This window comes from Salmo trutta, chromosome 24, assembly GCF_901001165.1.
Source record: "Salmo trutta chromosome 24, fSalTru1.1, whole genome shotgun sequence".
In the NCBI taxonomy this organism is placed as follows: Eukaryota; Metazoa; Chordata; class Actinopteri; order Salmoniformes; family Salmonidae; genus Salmo; species Salmo trutta.
The window spans coordinates 26,642,924-26,657,814 of NC_042980.1; the positions used below are offsets into that span (position 1 = coordinate 26,642,924).

Consider the following 14,891-nt stretch of genomic DNA (forward strand, 5'->3'; position numbering starts at 1 on the left):
CAGAGTGTGCAGTCTAAGGCAAGGAACAGATGTCAACATTTTTTGGTAACTTTTTCAAATAGTCAATAGCCTATAATCACATATATTTTTTGATTTTGGATAATTCATAACAGTGTCTGTATTTTTCTAAATCTAGTCTATAGGACATGTTTCAAATTATCACTTTTACGCTCAACACAGCCACTTCATATAAACATTCGCTCCAGAAAAATATTATTTGTATTTTATTCAGCTAAGTTCAATTATATAATTCTTACAATAAAACCATATAATTATAATATAAAATAATGGCACAGACTTATAAGCAAATCTTGTCTGCTAAATTAACTAGCCTACAGACCGCTGCTCCCAAGTGGCTAGCACTAAGGCACCTCGTCTTTGTGCTAGAGGCGTCACTACAGACACCCTGGTTTGAATCCAGGCTGTATCACAACGGGCCAAGATTGGGAGTCCCATAGGGCGGCGCTCAATTGGCCCAGCATCGTCCGGGTTTGGCCGGTGTAGGACGTCACTGTAAATAAGAATTTGTTGTTAACTGACTTGCCTGGTTTAATTGTTTTAATGTACAGCCTATGGCATGGTATATAGCCAGATAACATACAGTATGCCAACTCATATTCGGTTAATCTGAAATACATTTTCTTCATATCATAATGTTTCTTTAGACATGCCTAAAATAAATTCTGGATTTATTGTGATGGTGTATGGATTTATTATACTTCTTAAAATGTACTGTAGATGTTCCAAAGGCACACATCTGTGGCTTGTGTGCGTGGAGGCCTGGAGATGCTAAACATGTTTGTGTTAATTAACGGGCAATTACCATGAGACCGGCAGTAATTTGCATGACAATAACTGTCTGACAAATTTCATGACCACCACTGCCCTAATCACACCACAATACCATACATACCACACTACAACAACACAACCCTAGAAAAGTGACTTTATCTATCATTCAGTGACTGATAATTACATTCCAGTGAGAAGCAGGCAGAGAGAGCTGCAGGGGTAAGGGCAGGCAGGCATGGCCAGAGCCAGGCTGTTCAGAATGGCTGTCACTGTCCAAGGAATTTCAATTACACCTTGTTGTCATCCCTTGTTCACCACATCAATGCAAATAATAGGAAATCACTTCTGGTAAACAAATAGTAAACAAATAAACCTCACAACCATAGCTGCGGGAAAAATCGGAATAATTTTTCACAATTAATAAACAAACAAAAAAGCGGACCAATATAGCCGTCTGTAGCACAGGCAATAAAAACATTGCATCAGCGCCACCACCAAACATCTTCCCACAGCACGCAGCCCCTCTCACTCTATCACTATACAGGTTCATTAAATACAGCAGGTAAAACATACTATAGTGTAGAGTAGATACAGTATGCTATCATAAATAATAATCAATTCAGCATGTCGATTCAGCATGTCTCAGTGTGCCAGTGTCACAGGCCTGACTAACAAGGACTGAAAATGCACTAATTCATTGTGGTTGACATGTCTCTTACCAAGTGCACCTTCTCTGATGAAGGTAATCACAGACTGAAAGCTTAGCAAATCAAAACAAAAAAATTGCATCTGATGAAATGTGCAGATACTTTTTCCACTTGCCAATTGTTCTTTCAATAGCCTAAATATTGTGTTTCATGGATTATATAATGAAAGCAGCTGCAGAGGTAAACAAAGACATCAATTCACCATCTGTAGGTTTTGTATTCCTGAATACACCGAGTTTCTGACACCTGCAGAGCGGTTTGTTCTCAACAGGTTTATTGATTCAGAACACACAGTAGTACAGTTACTACAGAACAGAACAGTGATGCTGCAACAATGAAGAAATCAGCCTGGATATGTTCCAACATCATACTCCCTCATTCTCAATAAAAGGTTTACGATATGAAAATAAATCTCTTTTAACAACAGAACCCTAAAGGCTGCTGGAAGCAGAACATTTATTTTATTCTAAATGTTTTCTTTTTTGGAAACATTGAGAGACATCTGTCCACCACTGTTTACCTCCATTCCTTACATAACCATTATGACTTGGAATGGCTTGGAATGTCCTGTAAGAGCTCTGTATGCTACACCTGTCCTTATGGTCATTGCCATGTTTAAGGAGTTGGCAAGATAGTACAAACAGATCTGGGATCATTCTAATGCATGCAGCACTTGATATAAACAATGTTACAGAATTAGCATTGAACCTGTTTATCCCAATGGTGCTAATAACAGCCTGTCTGGATTGGGTTATAGAGCACATTTGATATGTGTGTTCGCACGTGCGTGGGTTCGTGTCTGCGTGTATTTTTGTGTGGAGCCTCACTGTTCTTCACGCTGAGTTGATGGGCACAGACACTAATTATAAATAGACACCCGTTCGGTGATATGACCAAAATAAACATGATTCTGCTTCACAAATTGCACCCTATTCCCTTGACAGTGCACTACTTTTGACCAGGACCCATAGGGCTCTGGTCAAAAGTAGTGCACTACATAGGGAATTGGGTGCCATTTGGGACGAAACCTTAGAGTGTGAATGACTGGACAGGAAAAGCCTTTAGATTCTGTGCTGTAGTAGCCTGTTCCCAGATCTGTTTGTACTGTCTCACTAAGGCCTATGTCATTGTGTTTGGTGTGTCAATGACCATAGGAGTTGGCAAGACAGCACAAACAGATCTGGGACCAGGCAATTACTGTAGCCCTTTCAAGAGGGAACCTCGGTTGTAGTAATCATACTTCTGAAAGGCAGAATAGGGAAAAGCTCCGCAGTGAGACTATAGCTCAGATTCTAATGTCATAGTCAGGCTTCGGAGCATATTGTTGTTTTTATTGTCACTGTGGTTTTCTAGTGTCTTCCCATTGTTTCCAACCAGACAGAACCTCAGCAGAACACTCAATAAACAAAACACATTCTAAATACTTGTGTTTCTGTTCTGTTCTGTCACTTTGTATCGTATATTATTCATTACACTGGGAAATATTGAAAACCTTTTTTCATCTACCCTGAGAGCTCATGCTTGTCAAATCCCTTTTGTTTACACAGAATAGGCTACCGCCAACAGCACGTGTACTGTAAATAGCTTGGGCTGAATAGCTGTCTGTAAAAGGGAACAGAACTTGGCTACAGTAAAGCTAATGGCAAACAGGAGGATGAAGGATGGTAGCGTCCTAAATGGCATGACATTGCCGATATAGTGCACTTCTTTTGACCAGAGCATTGTGGGCCCTGATTAAAAAGTAGTGCACTTTATAGGGAACAAGATGCCATTTGGGACACCATCAGTGTGTTATATTCTGAAATTAGTTTTTTCTTCAAAATGTCTTGAAAAATAAATGTCCCTGGATTAACTTGTGGAAAATATTTCATGTTGGTGTCATCATTATAGGTACACTGTATAATCAACATCACTCCCACCAACATGAACTCATCAACTCAGTGCACTACCGCTTAATAGTCAACGACAGCAGTAGAGCCATTATGTCAGGTTTAGATGGGTCTGTCTCAGCTAGTGGAAACACACTGGACTGTGCTGAGATAAACTGGAGCAAGACCTGGGTTCAAATACTATTTGAAATCTTTCAAATACTATTGTGTGTTTGCTCTAGCCTTGTCTGGTGGACAGGGTTGGGACGTTTCATATGTTTCTGTTGGTTCTATGGAATCAGCCAACCTCAATCAAGCACAGATAGAGTATTTTAAATGATTTTGAGTAGTGTTCAAATCCAGGTCTGAGCTGGAGACCAGCGCTGTGAGGCAGAGTGTTCCTGACAGTTTGCCGTGACCACAGGCGAAGATCTCACTAACTTTGCTAAAGAGTGTTGTCACATCAGTCCATGGCAGGTCTGGGAACACAGGCATTAGCTGGTGAGTCCTCTTGCCTGCCTCTCAGTCCCTCTCATAAGAATAGTGTTCTATCTGACTCTGCAGGTTGGAAAATACATATAAATAGAATGGAAAAAGGGTTCAAAAAGGGTTCTTTGGCTGTCCCCATAAGAGAACCCTTTTTGATTTCAGGTAGAACTCTTTTTGGTTCCAGGTAGAACTCTTTTGGGTTCCATGTAGAATCCTCTGAGGAAAGAGTTCAGCTGAAGAACCCTTTTAGGTTCAAAATAGCACCTTTTTTTCTCTAACTCTCTCAGTCGATTTTTCAGGATATGTCATATTTCCACCTGCCACATCAACTGTCAAAGTGAGATGTATTTTTGGCAAGATAAAAGAAAGAATCGATTTTTATTCCACCATTAATTTTTGGAGGAGTGAAATCGATGCCTTGACGATGCACTGCAGTGCTTTCTCTCTCTCTCTCTCTCTCTCTCTCTCTCTCTCTTTCCTTCTTTCTCTCTCTCATTCTGTCTCACTCATACTTCTGTTGTGCATTTGCCGTTAAGATTCTTAGGATTCAAACAAGAACACTGAAATCTAAGATCAATAAACTACAAGTACACAAGATGAAAGGACTAGCATCCAGGGGGTGCATCAATCTGCCTCACACTACAGAAACAGGAGATGGTCTCCTGTCCTATGGGACATGGCTCGGGCAAGCATTACTTACAAGAGATGAAAGCGGCGATTTCTTACCGTGTTAAAATTAGGGAAGAGTCCCACAGCAGAGGACGTGTCCACTTGGTGGAAGGGCATAAAGGGTTTCATATCCAGAGTGGACGGCATCATCAGAGACGGAGTCCGCACCAGCGCAGGCAGCGTGTTGCTATGGCATGAACTTCCTGTGGAGATGGAGAGATAGCGAGAGAGAGAAAGGGAGGGAAATGGAGAGAGATGAGACAGAGAGATGAATAGGGAGATAGATGGAGAGAAAAATGGAGAGAGAGGGACAGAGAAATGGAAAGAGAGGGAGAGAGAAAGAGGGAGATGGAGAGAGAGAAATGGAGAGAGAGAGATGGAGACAGAGAGACGAATAGGGAGATAGATGTAGAGAAACATGGAGAGAGAGGGACAGAGAAATGGAAAGAGAGAGGGAGAGAGAAAGAGAGTGTGGGTAAAGGGAAAAACAGAGAGAGAAACATTAACAGATTTGAGGGTGGTGGGATGTAGGGTTTCTATACATAACATACACAAGAAGCTAACATGCAGAGAAAAGAGCAGCACACACAGTGGCTGTGGGGAGCGCTGTGGCAGAGAATAGTGGAAAGTAACTCATCATGTCTTAAATGAAGCAGGACCAACATCTCCACTGTCTCATAGGCTAGGCTAAGAAGTGGTGTGAATGTGACAAGAATATGAGCACCTATTTGAAGTTGGTGTGCGTGTGTATGGACATGGTATGGTGTGATGCGAGTCAGCCTGGCAGGTAGGCTGGAGGAATGGGGTAGTATGTTGGGGTAAAGGGATGGATCTAGGAGAATAATTATGAGTCTGGGACTGGGGAGATGATCTGGGGCATAGGATGGGAATGGGAATAGGGCTAGAGCAGCGAGCTCGAGCTGGGGCTTGCTTGGGATGGGGCTGGCTGGGGAAAGAGGTTGGGGCTGAGAGCATGGCTCTGTGAACTGCCTAATGCCTGCCTGCATTATCCTGGGCTCTGTGAGAGAGGATGCTGCAGATGTAAACCTGCAGGGGGTTTATTCAGAATTTACAACATCATTCCCAACTAAACTCTGCTGCTTACCTGATAAATCACACAGCAGACTAGTTATATCCTGCTCCCTCACAGAACTCAAAGTTAACCTCACAATGAACATAGAATAGACCTAGATTATTCTCCCGTAAAGGGGAATATATGATTAGGATACGTTGGATTTATGTAATACAACAACTCAAAATATGTTTCACTCTTCAGAGCAGGAATCACAAACAAGTATTCAACATGGGTTGATCGAAAGAAAGATAATTATTTGTAAGGACCACACAGACAGGACATGCTCTCAACACATTACTACACTAGACACACATCTTCACTCTCTCACTACCACAGACATAAACAACCATGTTGACACTGTTACAGATACAGTACATCAGTTCTTACATCTAGTTTTAATGACTAGCCCTGGCCTGAGGCACAAGGGGGGTGTTGTAGTGTGTGAATGAAGGGCAGGCAGGCAGGTAGGAGGCAGGCAGGCAAGAGGCAGGCAGGCAGGCAGGCAGAGACTGAAGTGGACTGGCCTCCAGACTCAAGCTTCTACTACCTTCTCTGTCGACGCCGACAGAGAGGGTGGCCTCGCTTCTAGTCCTTAGGAAACTATGCAGTATTTCGTTTTTTCATGTATCATTTCTTGCATTGTTAGTCAAGAAAATCTTAAGTGTTATTACATACAATCGGAAAGAGCTATTGGATATCAGATCGAAGCCAACTTACCAGCACTATGACCAGGAATACGACTTTCCCAAAGTGGATCCTTTGTTCGAACTGATTCCAGAGGCTGACCTAAAACAACGTCGCCGCAGAAGAGGTAGACGGAGCGGTCTTCTGGTCAGACTTCGGAGGTGTGCACACCACCCACCGCTTCAGATTATATTACTCGCTAATGTCCAGTCTCTAGATGACAAGGTAGACGAAATTAGGGCAAGGGTTGCTTTCCTGAGAGACATCCGGGATTGTAACATTCTGTTTCACAGTAACATGGCTCTCTGGGGACATGCTGTCGGACTCGGTACAGCCACCGGGATTCTTTGTGCGTTGCGCCAACAGGAATAAATATCTCTCCAGGAAGAAGAAGGTTGGGGGTGTATGTTTCATGATTAACGAATCATGGTGTAATTGTAACAACATACAGGAACTCAAGTCCTTCGGTTCACCTGACCTAGAATTCCTCACAATCAAATGCCGGCCGTATTATCTCCCAAGAGAATTCTCGTCGGTTATTGTCACAGCCGTGTATATCCCCCCTCAAGCCGATACCACGACGGCCCTCAAGGAACTCCACTGGACTATATAAACTGGAATCCATATACTCTGAGGCTGCATTTATTGGAGCTGGGGATTTTAACAAAGCAAATTTGAGAACAAGGCTACCTAAATTCTATCAGCATATCGATTGTAGTACCCGGGCTGGCAAAACACTGGATCACTGCTACTCTAACTTCCGCTATGTTACGTGGGGCGGAGTAGGTGAACCCAAATGCAGACTCAGACGACTAGACAAGGATAGGTAACCAATGTATTTATTAAAAAGCGGGAGAGGAGATGGGGTGCAGTCCAGGGGAATCTTGGGTGGGTAGTAGGGAATCCGTACTGAGGCTGAGGGAAAGGAGATTAGGAACTGGGTAAGCAGGTCTGGAGTGGAATCCAATGAAGCAGTAGATCGGGGATCCAGGGCAGGGAAGCAGGACTGAGGAGACGAGGGACTGGAGACAGGTACCAGAGAGCAGACGGGACCGTAGCGGAGAGAAAAAGCAGCGTGCGGCTAGGGAAAAAAGGCACAACAGGATAACAAATCTATGCAGCAACAAACAGCTAGAAACGCAGACTGACTGAGTAGAGGCTACGATCTGGCAGCATGGAAGTGGCAGGGCTGAATATTTGTAGGGTTCTTGATTATGGAACAGGTTGCAGCTGGTGGGAATCTGCTCTGCTTCCAGCACACCTGTCTCCACTCACACAATCACATGCACAGAGAGAGAGAGGGAGAGACAGAGCACTAGGGGAGTGGTGGCAGGTTAGGGAGGTCCAGGATGAGAAGTAAAGGGCGTAGCAGGAGCAGATGTAACACGCGATGGATACAAGGCCCTCCTCTGCCCTCCGTTCGGGCAAATCTGACCACAATTCCATTTTGTTTCTCCCCTCCTATAGGCAGAAACTCAAACAGGATGTATCTGTGACAAGGACCATTCAACGCTGGTCTGACCAATCGGAATCCACGCTTCAAGATTATTTTGATCACGCGTATTGTGTGTAGATTGATGAGGGGAAAAAAACAATTGAATCAATTTTAGAATAAAGCTGGAACGTAAGAAAATGTGGAAAAAGTCAAGTGGTCTGAATACTTTCCGAAGGCACTGTATATCTATTACATTGTGTTTTCAGATCTATAAAAGGTTCATAACGACATAATTGTGTTTGTTCTCATAAGAAAGAAATCAACAAGTGTTATTGACTCAGTGCCATGTTCTTTTGTTGCTTTGTTGTTGCTGGTACGGCTTTGTAAACGTTAGCTCCAAAAACATCACTGCAATGAACTGGGGTGCCTGTTTCAAAGGTCTCGCATGTGTTTCTCATCAAAGTCTTTATTATGGGTTAACAAAATAACCATGTTTGAGTAAGCAGCACAGATTAAAAAATCAGTTTTCGCTTCCAAAGATACACATTTTCATTGTCATTTAGATGGGTATCTGTACAAGTTCAGACTGATGCAATAAATAATAATAAATAGTAATAAAACAAACCCATGAATTTTAACACTGAAAATCAACCGTGTTTATATAATTTCTTCCTGGGAAAAGGGATTTCATCCTTTACTGTTTCATGGCATCAGACATTGTATTCTACCCAATCTTTTTTATGTGTTGTGGTATTGGATTCAAGTGAAGTAAACTACAGAATGTGTGGACATCAATGATTTAAGGACATAACAAGTGTGTGTGCCATAGTGTAGAAGGCCGTATTGAAGAGGTTTCATTTTGACAATGAGAAGCCTATGGCATGAAGTTGGACAAGCCAGTCTGGACAAAACGTTTGAGATTATTTACTTTTACATCACATGAGCAAAGCATGAGTTACTGATTGTGTGATGCTAATGTTTATTGGTTTCTTGGTCTTGGGATGATATGATTACACATGATATTATACGTTTTTTCTTTCATAATGTTGGGGGTCGGTTGCCAATGTAAGATGTCTGTTCTCGTGCTCATGCAGTTATAATGAATTGACAGCCGACACATTGACAGCAGACACATACAAATCCAATTACAAACTAAATTCCAAACAATTTCATTCCTGTCAATACTGGAAATATCTACAAAGAGGTTCTAACCATCTGTCTTCTATGACAACATGATCACAAGACAGTTTATCTTTTCTAGTATAGATTGCAGTATTACATTACATCTCTATATACTGTACAATATAAAGTCAAGACCCTCAGTAGATCTGTATCTCCATGTTAAACATTGGTTTCATCACAGTGATCTCCTGCATAGCTTTATTAAATCACAATGTCTCTTGATGGATGATCTAATTTCTATGAAATTAGCTGGAAGAGTTTCCCTGCTGTGTCAGCTACTAACACAGATACCGTAGATAGAAATGTTATACTCTCTTGGCGTTGTACACAGTATGATTAAGTATTTTTTACATTTTTTATTTAACCTTTATTTAACTAGGCAAGTCAGTTAAGAACAAATTCTTATTTACAATGGCACACCACCCCAGCCAAACCCAGACAACGCTGGGCCAATTGTGCGCCGCCCTATGGGACTTCCAATCACGGCTGGATGTGATACAGCCTGGATTTGAACCAGGGACTGTAGTGACACCTCTTGCACTGAGATGCAGTGCCTTAGACCACTGTGACACTCGGGAGTATGTATTTGAAGCAATAGCTTGATTTTGTTCTCCTTTTTGAAAAATGTTCTTCAAAGTAGCCATCCTTTGCCTTGATGACAGCTTTGCACACTCTTGGTATTCTCTCAACCAGCTTCACCTGGAATGCTTTTCCAACAGTCTTGAAGGAGTTCCCACATATGCTGAGCACTTGTTGGCTGCTTTTCCTTCACAATGCGGTCCAACTCATCCCAAACCATCTCAATTGGGTTGAGGTCGGGTGATTGTGGAGGCTAGGTCATCTGATGCAACACTCCATCACTCTCCTTCTTGGTCAAATACCCCTTACACAGCCTGGAGGTGTGTGGGGTCATTGTCCTGTTGAAAAACAAATGTTAGTCTCACTATGCGCATACTATATGGTACGGCGTATCACTGCAGAATGCTGTGGTAGCCATGCTGGTTAAGTGTGCCTTGAATTCTAAATAAATCACTGACAGTGTCACCAGCAAATCACCCCCATACCATCACTCCTCCTCCTCCATGCTTCACAGTGGGAACCACACATGTGGATATCATCCGTTCACCTACTTAGCGGCTCACAAAGACACGGCGGTTGGAACCCCAAATCTCAAATTTGGACTCATCAGACCAAAGGACAGATTCCCACCGATCTAATGTCCATTGCTAGTGTTTCTTGGCCCAAGCAAGTCTCTTTTTATTATTGGTGTCCTTTAGTAGTGGTTTCTTTGCAGCAAATCGACCATGAAGGCCTGATTCACGAAGTCTCCTCTGAACAGTTGACGTTGAGATGTGTCTGTTACTTGAACTCTGTGAAGCATTTATTAGGGCTGAAATCTGAGGTGCAGTTAATTCTAATGAACTTATCCTGTGCAGCAGAGGTAACTCTGGGTCTTCCTTTCCTGTTGCGGTCGTCATGAGAGCCAGTTTCATCATAGCACTTGATGGTTTTTGCGACTGCATTTGAAGAAACTTTCAAAGTTCTTGAAATGTTCCACATTGACTGACCTTCATGTCTTAAAGTGATAGCTGTCGTTTCTCTTTGCTTATTTGAGCTGTTATCGCCATAATATGGACTTGGTGTCACGTCCTGGCCAGTATAAGGGTTAATTGGTATTGTAGTTTGGTCAGGACGTGGCAGAGGGTATTTGTTTTATGTGGTTAGGGGTGGCGTTTTTCTAAAAAGGGCATTTGATTTAAGTATTCCGGGGTTTTTGGGCACTGTTCCTTGTGTATGTATTTCTATGTTGATCTAGTTAGTTGTATGTCTATGTTTGGTTAATTGGGGTGGACTTCCAATTGAAGGCAGCTGTGTGGTGTTGCCTTTGATTGGAAGTCCTATATTAGTTGAGTGTGTTTGTCTGTGTAATTGTGGGAGATTGTTTCTTGTTTAGCGTGAGTGAGCCTAACAGGACTGTCTAGAAATCGTGAGTTCGTTTTTGTTATTTTGTATGTTCGTTTTGGAAGTTATTAAAAGTTCAAAATGAACTATCTCAACTCTGCTGCATATTGGTCCTCATTTTCCGATGATGATTTCACTATATCGTCAAACGACGAAGAAATCCCTGACACTTGGTCTTTTACCAAATAGGGATATCTTCTGTATACCACCCCTACCTTGTCACAACACAACTGATTGCACAACGCAATATGAAGGAAAGAAATTCCACAAATTAACTTTTAAGAAGGCACACCTGTTAATTTTATGATGCTGGTTGAGAGAATTCCAAGCGTGTGCAAAGCTGTCATCAAGGCAAGGGGTGGCTACATCGAAGAATTTCACATTTTAAATACATTTGTTTATTTGTTTATTTGTTTAAAATTTTCGCCTAAAATGACATACCCAAATCTAACTGCCTGTAGTTCAGAACCTGAAGCAAGGATATGCATATTCTTGATATCATTTGAAAGGAAACACTTTGAAGTTGGTGGAAATGTGAAATTAATGTAGGAGAATATAACACATCAGACCACATTTTTTGGGTTACCACATGATTCCATATGTGTTATTTCATAGTTTTGATGTCTTCACTATTATTCTACAATAATAGTAAAAATAAAGAGAGACCCTTGAATGAGTAGGTGTGTCCAAACCTTTGACTGGTACTTTATGCTTGGCATCGATGACTGTACTGACGTAGAACACAAGAGCAGATGCTTGTCTGAATGCTGTCAGATGCTGTGAAAAACTCATTTCATTCTAGTGAGAAAATCTCACTAGAGTGCAGCGCCATGAGATGCTAATTCCTTGAGGTGTTCAGTCTGAGATCGAGAGCGTTCAAAACTTCAAACTTTGCTCCCTCTCCAACACAGGTGGCGTAAGTCTGTTTGATCAACATCCAGCCTACCAGTGTATATTTTACCTGTATTTTACCTTGACTGTAATTAATCTTGATGGTTGTACAGTCGTCTCAAATAAAACTGTGAAGGACCCCGGCGTTACCCTGGACCCTGATCTCTCTTTTGACGAACATATCAAGATAGTTTCAAGGACAGCTTTTTTCCATCTGCGTAACATTGCAAAGATCAGAAATATTCTGTCCAAAATTGATGCAGAAAAATGTATCCATGCTTTTGTTACTTCTAGGTTAGACTACTGCAATGCTCTACTTTCCGGCTACCCGGATAAAGCACTAAATAAACTTCAGTTAGTGCTAAATACGGCTGCTAGAATCCTGACTAAAACCCCAAAATGTGATCATATTACTCCAGTGCTAGCCTCCCTACACTGGCTTCCTGTTAAGGCAAGGGCTGATTTCAAGGTTTTACTGCTCACCTACAAGGCATTACATGGGCTTGCGCCTACCTATCTTTCCGATTTGGTCCTGCCGTACATACCTAGACGTACGCTACGGTCACAAGACGCAGGCCTCCTAATTGTCCCTAGAATTTCTAAGCAAACAGCTGGAGGCAGGGCTTTCTCCTATAGAGCTCCATTTTTATGGAATGGTCTGCCTACCCATGTGAGAGACGCAGACTCGGTCTCAACCTTTAAGTCTTTATTGAAGACTCATCTCTTCAGTAGGTCCTATGATTGAGTGTAGTCTGGCCCAGGAGTGTGAAGGTGAACGGAAAAGCACTGGAGCAACGAACCGCCCTTGCTATCTCTGCCTAGCCGGTTCCCCTCTCTCCACTGGGATTCTCTGCCTCTAACCCTATTGCAGGGGCCGAGTCACTGGCTTACTGGTGCTCTTCCATGCCATACATAGGAGGGGTGCGTCACTTGAGTGGGTTGAGTCACTGACGTGGTCTTCCTGTCTGGGTTGGCGCCCCCCCTTGGGTTGTGCCGAGGCGGAGATCTTTGTGGGCTATACTCGGCCTTGTCTCAGGATGGTAAGTTGGTGGTTGAAGTTATCCCTCTAGTGGTGTGGAGGCTGTGCTTTGGCAAAGTGGGTGGGGTTATATCCTGCCTGTTTGGCCCTGTCCGGGGGTATCATCGGATGGGGCCCCAGTGTCTCCTGACCCCTCCTGTCTCAGCCTCCAGTATTTATGCTGCAGTAGTTTATGTGTCGGGGGCTAGGGTCAGTCTGTTATATCTGGAGTATTTCTCCTGTCTTATCTGGTGTCCTGTGTGAATTTAAGTATGCTCTCTCTAATTCTCTCTTTCTTTCTTTCTTTCTTTCTTTCTTTCTTTCTTTCTTTCTTTCTTTCTCTCTCTCTCTCGGAGGACCTGAGCCCTAGGACCATGCCTCAGGACTACCTGGCATGATGACTCCTTGTTGTCCCCAGTCCACCTGGCCGTGCTGCTGCTCCAGTTTCAACTGTTCTGCCTGCGGCTATGGAACCCTGACCTGTTCACTGTGATTACTATTATTTGACCATGCTGGTCATTTATGAACATTTGAACATCTTGGCCATGTTCTGTTATAATCTCCACCCGGCACAGCCAGAAGAGGACTGGCCACCCCTCATAGCCTGGTTCCTCTCTAGGTTTGTTCCTAGGTTTTGGCCTTTCTAGGGAGTTTTTTCTAGCCACGTGCTTCTACACCTGCATTGCTTGCTGTTTGGGGTTTTAGGCTGGGTTTCTGTACAGCACTTTGATATATCAGCTGATGTAAGAAGGGCTCTATAAATAAATTTGATTTGATTTGATTGTGGTTGCATATCAAATGGCATCCTATTCCCTATTTGGTGCATTACTTTTGACCAGAGCCCTCTGGTTAAAAGTAGGGCACTATATAGGGAATGCAGTGCCATTTTGGTCACAGCCTGTATTTTCAGAGAACACTATGTTCAGCTGTCAAATGACCTAGTTGTCTCATGGGTGGAATGTCAAATTGTTCATAATTTCATAATTAATAAACATGATTTTTTTTTAAAACGGTGTTTCAATGATAAACAGTTTTGTTATATTTCAGTTATCTGTGATGTATTAAAAGTGTAATATTGGGATGTAAACTCAGAATTGAATACATTTCAACTCTATATCTGATATGTAAGCCCATAACCATGTGTGTGAGGTGTATACTTTTGTTTCAAAGTAGATTTATTTAAGTCTACTAAGAAACACTCTGTGTGACCCTGATTTAGCCCACTGCAGTACTAATATGCTTATGTAAAAAATAAGTTAGGAGGATCCCCCTCCTGCTGTTAGTGTTATGATGCCTTATGGAAAGACTTCAGAGGTCCACTGCAGAGATCCTTAATGGCTCATTTAATCTTTAAGTCTGATGCTGCTTTCTCAAACAGCCAGACTCAAAGAGTCTAGTCAGAGAAAGGGATAGCCAGAGAGCGAGATAGAGAGCGATAGAAAGAGAGAGAAAGAGAGATTGATAGAGAGAGAGAAAGAGAGAGATAGAAAGAGAGAGAGAGAAAGTTGGAAAGAAAGAGAGAGAGGGAGAGAGAGACAGTGAGAGTGAGAAAGAGAGAGAGAGAGAGAGAGAGAGAGCGAGAGAGAGAGAAAGAGAGAGAGAAAGTTGGAAAGAAAGAGAGAGAGAGAGAAAGAGAAAGAGAGAATGAGAGTGAGAGAGACGCAGAGAGAGAGAGGTAGTGAGCTCATGGGCTCCTGAGTTCTTCTGCAAAAAGATAGAATTACAGTTGGATAAATGTATATAAACTTGAATTTTTTTTGCAAGGACTTATTCAGGATACTAAACTCAACATCACAACCTTCAATACAAATCAAAATTCCATACCTAAAACCTTGATTTTGGACTAAATTACTTGAATGGACTATTACTACCAAGGACTATCAAGAAAAAACATCTAACAAACCAAAACCTGCAGAAGAAACACAGCGGAACCTGGAAATACCATCCAACACAAAACTGACTGAGTATTGTTCAGTCTGAACCTACTTCTGGAGCTAAAAAGTAAAAGACAATCTCTAGGTAATTTTGTTATATAAATCTTAATAAATAAGGCTACTAAGCTACCAAGCTGCTAGGACAGAACTGACCTCGCTGCAACTTCAATTAGCACTGAAGTGTG

The 14,891-nt window shown here is 42.2% G+C and overlaps 1 protein-coding gene across 3 annotated transcripts in view; it reads right to left on the reverse strand.

Annotated features, from left to right (window-relative positions):
- The window catches only part of LOC115161000 (zinc finger protein 385B), a 176,863-nt gene that overhangs the window by 47,202 nt on the left and 114,770 nt on the right, over nucleotides 1–14,891 (reverse strand). For all 3 annotated transcript variants that reach the window (XM_029711631.1, XM_029711629.1, XM_029711630.1), the window contains exon 3: nucleotides 4,583–4,728. In XM_029711631.1, the coding sequence (XP_029567491.1) occupies nucleotides 4,583–4,728 (146 nt within the window). The remainder of the gene's footprint in view (nucleotides 1–4,582; nucleotides 4,729–14,891) is intronic.